The sequence below is a fragment of the Borostomias antarcticus genome, assembly GCF_949987555.1.
Source record: "Borostomias antarcticus genome assembly, chromosome: 9".
NCBI lineage: Eukaryota > Metazoa > Chordata > Actinopteri > Stomiiformes > Stomiidae > Borostomias > Borostomias antarcticus.
In genome coordinates this window covers 24,499,442-24,506,941 of record NC_140242.1, presented here as the reverse complement: position 1 = coordinate 24,506,941, position 7,500 = coordinate 24,499,442, and the positions used below count along the sequence as shown (strand labels likewise).

Here is a 7,500-nt window from a genome sequence, read left to right as displayed (position 1 = left end):
TGTGTGAGTCAGTCAGCCCTGGACTGCTGGGCAGCGGGTAGCGAGGACAGCCCCCTCCCCATCTCTGTCTGTGAGGGGTCAGGACTCCGTGACAGTTGCTAGATTGCCTGTGATCCCTGCTACCCCTTGAGATGTTCGCCTGAAGAAAACATGCAGATTTGAGATGTTCTCTTGTGTTTTGTTTTGTTTTTCGCCCCCATCAGCAAATTGCGGTTCCGCGAAGCGACGAGAGTACCCGTTTCGTCCGGACGCTGGCGGAGATCAACGAGAACCGGGACGACGCCGAGGAGCTGGCGGCCCAACGGCTCGCCGCCTGATCCCCGTCGCCATGGAAACGTTTTTGAGGGACCAATCAGCTTCATTCTGATTGGAGGAAAAGACTTGATTGTGCCACTGTTTGGGAGTGGGCCTCGTTCTGTGGAAACATTGGAGTTGAGATTGAATACATACGTCTGGCTTCGGCATTGGCTGGTCACGCACTAGTGTATGATGGGATAGGTTATAGGGCTATCAACCTCACACAGCACACGGACAGAGACAAAGCCATACAACTTTGCAATACAAATCAGCTATACTCCTTTTCAAGTACTCTACGACCACATGCCTTAAAGGTCCGATATATCAAGTCAGTAGAGATATCTCGTGTGTCTGGATCCATGCTGTCGGGTGGTACAGTGGGGTTTAGCTGCAGGCGTCATTTTCTGTTCCACCTTGAGCATGTATCCGAGGTCATGACCCATGTGGTACCATCTGTGCTCCACAGCCCTGGTGCACATGAGGTCACATCTATACTGGAATGTAGACATCTCATCTCCTCATAATCTCCACTCATCTTCTTCTGCCTTCCCCTAACCAATATGCACCAACGTGTTCACTTGTTTGTAAGATATCAGTTAACGTCAAGTTTTCCCTCAATCGGAATGTCACTCTTTGTACAATTACTATGTATTTCTATAAAAATTGAGTTTGGCACTTAAATATATCAAAATCAGTTGAAGTTTGTCCTGAAGTACTTCCAATGCCTGAGTATTTGATACTGTTTTTGGGTAATATGATATCTGCTGAGTTATTGACATACTGTGGGGGCCATCTAAACCGTATGTGATAGCTGAACCAATGCCTCTTGTGCCCTATATATTGTAGAATTGTCTCCCACAATATTTCATATATTTCTGAATGTACTTTTAACACAGTAGAACTTAAAACCATTTTGATGATTTATTTCAACAAAATACAATAAATACATTTAAATTATTTCCCCAAGACCCTTGTGATTTCAAAATATAACAGTTTGAAAACATCTGTACAACCTTTGAAGTCTGAAATGTGATTGACGTTGTCCACACACACACACACACACTGTATATACCAAGCCTTGCTTAGAGAAGAGCAGTAGCATTCCTTTTAAATACCATAATGTCTCTCCGCAGAGGAAGTACAATATGTACAGTAACATTGCGCAAGCTATGGAAAGAAAAAACCCTAAGAAGCCCTATTCATGCACCGATCAAGGTAAGAGCCGTTCAAATGCATATGAATGAAGCGAAGATAGTGCTCCATTTTAACCAAACCATTTAAAAGGGAAGAAAGTGAGACATTCTAGGACCACTGACTCACTGACCCCCCGGAGCCGGCCTGTCGCAGGGAGACCGTCGGCCTACGAGGCCGGACCCTCCACCTGGGCCTCTGCTTTCTGCACAGCTGGGCTGATTGCCACCGTTCCGGAGGACTTGAACTTGGGAAGGTGCAGCCCGAACTTGTTTTCCACGCCGGCGAAGGTGGCCGCAGCCAGGCGGTAGCCCCCCAGGTGGTCCGGGTTGGCGGGGGGCAGGTCTGAGATCCGGGACTTGGGGGTGGGCTCGGAGCCGTCAGGCCGGCTGGAGGGGGAGAGAGTTTGGAAATGGTGATTAAGAGGCCATGCCAGGAGCATAATGACACACTTACATAACACAGGAACACTCCGTCGGTGTACTCACTGCCCCCCGAAGTCAATATAGAACCATCTCTGCAAGAGTTCATAGGTCACCAGGGTCACACCGAACTGGGGCGAGGACCTGCAGACACGAGCTGCGAAGGGAGGTTGAAATTACAACGTGGGATTTCACATTCCTCTGATGGTTTCAAGAGAGCAATTATGGGATCCATGGCTGCCTCATTTCCCAGTCATGAAACCGCTCATTTGAGATGCATGTTTGAGTGTGTGTGGCGTATGTGTATTTGTGGTGTGTGTATGTGTGTGTGAGAGCGTCAGTGTGTGAGTGTGTATGTTTGTGTGTGTAAGAGAGCGTCAGCGTGCATGTGAGTATATGTGTGTGCGTGTGTGTGTGTGTGTGTGTGAGAGAGCGTCAGCGTGCATGGGAGTATATGTGTGTGCGTGTGTGTGTGAGTGTGTATCTGTGTGCGTGTATGTGTGTGTGTGTGTGAGAGCGTCAGCGTGCATGTGTATATATGTGTGTGCGTGTGAGAGAGCGTCAGCGTGTATGTGTGCGTGTGTGTGTGTATGTGCGTGTGTGAGAGAGCGTCAGTGTTCATGTGTGTATATGTGTGTGCGTGTGTGAGAGAGCGTCAGCGTGCATGTGTGTATATGTGTGTGCGTGTGTGAGAGCGTCAGCGTGTGTTTACCTCCTGCTCCCTTCCATAATGCACTGAAGCCCTCCTCCTGCAGGATCTTCCTGAAGCAGTCGGTGACGCCGGAGTACGTCGTCTGGCCGGCCCGAGCCGCCACCTGCAGTCTGGTCTTGATGACATCAGCAGGGGTGACCAAGGAAGCAGCAGGGATACCTTAGAAAGCGATCCAAAACCCACATAATGAGCCTGCTTCACTGTGCAGGAATACTACCGTATTCCGAACAACCCAGCAGTGGAGTGTCATGGGCTTGGCATACTTGAGGGTGATATTTTTCAGTTGACGTATGTAAATAAAGGTCAGAATATAGGGCTTGGGAAAATGTAGCCCCAGACACGACCATCTTGTTTCTACACAGGTGTATCTATTCGTCTGATTGCATAGGATTCTATGCAGTAGACCCAATCAGACCAATATATACACCTGTATAGAAACAAGATGGTCGTGTCTGGGACTACATTTTCCCAAGCCCTATAGGTTTCCCGAGACACAGGATATAAAAAGCAAATTGGATATCAGTAAAAATGCATAAGCAGATGAAATGAGATGTCCAGGACATTCTTTGGTCTTGGTGTGTGTGTGTGTGCGCGTGTGTGTGTGCGTGTGTGTGTGTGAACATCAGTGCGGGCCCCAGTTGGTTCTGCAGGTGCGGTGGGTCGTTAGCTACCTGCGATGGCGCCAGCGGTGAGCAGCTGCAGAGCCCCCAGCCTGCCCTGCTCGTCCTTAAACTGTTCCTTGCAGTGGGCGTAGACGGGGAAGTAGATGGCGGAGAAGGGTATGTCGCGCAGGAAGCAAGCTTTCGCTCCCTAAACACACGTACAAACACACAAAATGATCCATTTTGCGGCCAACCGCGAGATAACTACACCTGCAAGAACACAGCCATTTCACTCTAACGCAGGTGGCTGCCCTGATCACTCTGGGGACTTTAGTCTGAGGTAATGCATCTAGAACAAGGTGACAAGAGAGTATTTTATAGATTTGTTTTGTATTCTCTGACAGTACAGTTAAGTGCAGAAGATATCAGCTTTCTTTATTCCATGTTCTTTTCATCCAGGGTCGTCGTCTTCAGCGGTATTATTCGTGTCCCGGGCACAATCTGTTCTCTCTCTTCCACACGAGGCCGTGCCGCTGGTGAGGGCTGAGATGGGCGCTGTGGTTGGGAGGGATTTTCTGGTCTGGGAGCTGGCTAAGCCAACCCACCGGGGAGCTTGGTGGTCACAGCAGGAGCCAGAGGGCCCCCAGGAGGGGCTGTACCCCCCTCTCCAACCCCCGGGAGAGCTCAGAGCTCAGCCCGCAGCCGAACGCACAACCCCAGCGTGACCGTTTAACGTAGCCTCGTGGTCTACTGGCCTCATCCAGCCAGAAGAAGTGAGTCTTTTTAACAAGCTCCACACTGTCTGCTACTCATTAAAAATATGAACCGTGTACATGACTGAAGATGTAAGTAAACCCACAAGAACTTGGAGGGAGCGGTAGCAGAGCATAATCTCTCCCTAATTTGCTGTTGGCTTTTGGCAGCAGTGGATTTCGCATGTAAACACCGTTCTGGAAAAACATTCTATAATTCTGTTAGCTGTAAGTCGGTTAAGAATCTGCATAGTCATTTCGCTGCAGACAGAGCGTTGTCACATTTTGTAAAACCATGACAGATAGAAGGACATCGCTGTACACTGCTGCTCATGTCTCCAGACTCCAGGTGATTGATTGATGTGACGTTTCGACCCTTCAGGCGTTATAATTTTATTTTTTAGTAATTCAAAAATCCAGCACCGGATAAAATACGTTCATCTTTTGAATGATGCAAAACCAGCGTTATTATAGATGAACAGAAAAAAAGGGGTTTCATCTTTGAGTCGAACGTCAAAGTACTTCAGCGTGCTCCTAGGCCCTGACCTGCAGTTGTGGACTCCAGCTCTTAACAGTGAGAGGACAGAGGAGAGGACAGGAGACGAGGAGAGGACAGTGGCATCACACATCCATGCGTCCAGCCGTTGAAGAGAGGACGACCCACCTTGTAGAGGCCGAAGAAGCCCAGGTCCCTGACCACGTTGAGGGCGCTGACCCGGGGGCCCGTGGTGATCTCTCCCGCCACCTGCAGACGGATCTTCACGATCTCCAGCGGGTTGGTGAAGATCACCTGGGAGCCTCCAGCCTGCGGGACACAACAGGACAAGCCAGCGCTGACGTGGGAAGCTTCCGGGGCACGCTGAGGTGACTACAAGCTCTGATCTAGAGACTATTTTGTGTACCTCTTAAATCACTTAAATACACATCTCCAAAATCTCTTGCTGACAAATGAGTCATTACTTATGGATTTGTATGCTCTTATGAAAGCTTGTTCATTTGTACTTGTATCCCCTCATTATGTGGTGTTAAGAGAGGCTTCTACACACCCCAGAGGCCTCACTGTGGTGAAGATGATACTGACTCATGGCGTGTAAACGTTTTACCCCTGTAAGCGTTCTCAAATTAACTTGGTAAACTGAAGCACAAAAGACACTTTTTTCCTCCTCAGTCTTGTGTCACGCTGTGAGAGAGCGGTCGTGACGAGACAAGGAACAAGCAGGCATTGAGAGGCGGCGCTGGGGTCAGGCTGGAACCGGCCGCGGGCGAGGACAAGCTCTGGCTCATGTCTGCAAGGCCCTGACCCCGGCACCAGCCCTCTGCCCCTGAGCCCCCCACCCCACCCTCGAGGCATGGGGTGAGGGATGAGCGGCCCAGCCCGGCCTCGCCCAGCACACTTCCCCAATTCAGCCCGTTCCCAGGGGAGGGCTGCGGGGCCTGGCGGGGAGGCCTCGGGGCGCAGGCCCCTCTGACTCGGGCGCATTTATCACCCTCCCAGAATCTAATCAGGCCCCGGGATGGCTGCTGGTGAACGCAGGGCAGGGGGTCCCGTCTGTAAACATCCGAGCACCGGCCTAAAAAAAGCCCCACAAGCACATTTAGTCTTTTTTAAAGTGGAATGGGAGTATCCGCTGCTCTGAAGATTTATGCGTCCATCCCGTGTCTGGCTCTCTCTTTTATCTTCCCTGGCTCTCCCCTCAGTCCGGAGGTATAACATTACCGCCAATCTCCTCGAACTGGCCGGACATCTGCCCTCTACAATGTGAAAACACTTAACATGAGTAGCATACAGTGCATGTGCTGGAATCAATAAGAATCATATTACAATTAAATATAAATCTTTAAAAATCTGGTTTACTCCAGGAATGGATGCAAGGTGGACTACTACTACTACGACCTTGATGAGAACTAGGTTGTAAGTTACAGAGTGGATGTTTGTTATCAGACTTGTAAGGTGGGCCAGCGGTGTCAGTTGGGCCCGTGGCAGAGCCGGCCTGAGGTATGTGCCGGGCTGTCAAACTCAATCACACTGAGCTAGAGCCAGCTCCATCCAAGACCCTTCAGGGCTTCTTCCTCCAATTACACCCTGACAGGGGTCACGACCCCACAGACCCTGCACCTCCGTAGGCAACCTGCAGGCTCTCCTCCCTGGCCTGTCCGCTCCACTTCTCCACAGCTCCGTCAGCAGCCGGCCAGAGTGAGGGAATTACTGCTTTAATCCGACGGAGGCGCTCACCAAATGTTATAGCGTGGCAAATTAGCTGAGGTAAAAAGTCTTTTTCACAGGCATCATTTCTCAAATTGTCCCCAATTATAGAGTCCAGAGAGCAGAGAGTACCTTTCTATCCAGACCCCCCACTTAGGATGTCAATATGCCAGCGGGAAACTTGAATTATTGTATGCTATCGCTCACTGAAGAAATACAATCTTTCAGTATCAGTAATTCAAGTTGAAAATGAAAATATTATAATTGTGCTTTAATGTCAGTTAAAAAATAATTTAACTGAAACTCAAAGTGGCACCACAAGAATGTTAACGTCTTAAGCCTCAAAATCTTGAATTTTCTCTTCATTCAGAAAAGAAAAAAAATAATAAAGTGATGAAGAAAACTAAGTTGGTTGAAGAAAAATCTTATTTATTTTCCCCTAACATCAAAATCAATTAGATTTAAGTGATTCAGTGTAATAGCTGCCAACCTCATCTCAGCTTTGCCTGAAACTCCCCTAGTCTCTTCAGCCTTCACTTACATGTAATACAGACATCGCCAAACCACACTGACACTGTACTTACACATCCACCAGCTAGCACCTCAGCAAACAGGGGGATGGTATTATCATCTCCGGTGAACTTGTCTCTTATCAAGTCATTCATCTGGAAATAAAAAAAGGAGAAAAATCTCACACGCAAAGAAAAGATACAGAGAACATATCATACAAAAAGACAGAACCGAACAAGAGTACCGGCAGAATGTGAGCGTAGTCTTGACTTGTGTTTAGAAATGTCATTCCTATGCATGATTCATTTCCGTGCATGTTTATTATCATACAGAGTGTCCAACTTTCCCTGGCGAGGCAGCCTGAGGTAAATACTGGAATGACTTGCCGTAAGTTTGATAGCTTTCTCCGGGGCGACACCAATAAGCTGGGGAAGGAGACCTGCAAAATATTATTCATGGAGACCACTTAGATTACCTGACAGAGGGGAATGCAGCCCTGAAATGAATTCACTGAAATGAATCCGCCCATTGACAGTCACCACAATGACGACTGTATGATTCTACTCCGTGTAAGACAAACCCATAAATATTTACAGATACGGACGATATATCTGATGCACTCAACGACAATGCTCTCATTGAAAGGGAACAAAACCCCCCAAAATATGACGCTGCCAGTGTGTATGGGATCAGCATTGTTGTGGCCTGATCCCAGTGTGGCGGGGAACAGAGAGATCAGTGTGGTGGGGGGGGGGGCGCTGTTTCACCCCACGTCCGTCGTCGAGCCAGATCAACTTCTGAAGGAGCCACT

At 48.7% G+C, this 7,500-nt stretch overlaps 2 protein-coding genes across 2 annotated transcripts in view; one reads left to right on the top strand and one right to left on the bottom strand.

The window, feature by feature from the left end:
• Positions 1-1,125, top strand: part of LOC311312798 (dynein, cytoplasmic 1, intermediate chain 2a) — a 21,910-nt gene extending 20,785 nt beyond the window's left edge. The window contains exon 16 of the mRNA XM_084442807.1: positions 204-1,125. Within this exon, the coding sequence (XP_084298933.1) occupies positions 204-317 (114 nt within the window). The 3' untranslated portion in view covers positions 318-1,125. The remainder of the gene's footprint in view (positions 1-203) is intronic.
• Positions 1,126-1,657: 532 nt separating this feature from the next.
• LOC311312920 (electrogenic aspartate/glutamate antiporter SLC25A12, mitochondrial-like) overlaps positions 1,658-7,500 on the bottom strand; it is a gene marked incomplete at both ends in the record, with an annotated part of 22,409 nt that continues 16,566 nt past the window's right edge. The window contains 7 exons of the mRNA XM_084442928.1: positions 1,658-1,877; positions 1,977-2,067; positions 2,623-2,781; positions 3,294-3,432; positions 4,641-4,781; positions 6,764-6,844; positions 7,076-7,128. Of these exons, the coding sequence (XP_084299054.1) occupies positions 1,658-1,877; positions 1,977-2,067; positions 2,623-2,781; positions 3,294-3,432; positions 4,641-4,781; positions 6,764-6,844; positions 7,076-7,128 (884 nt within the window). The remainder of the gene's footprint in view (positions 1,878-1,976; positions 2,068-2,622; positions 2,782-3,293; positions 3,433-4,640; positions 4,782-6,763; positions 6,845-7,075; positions 7,129-7,500) is intronic.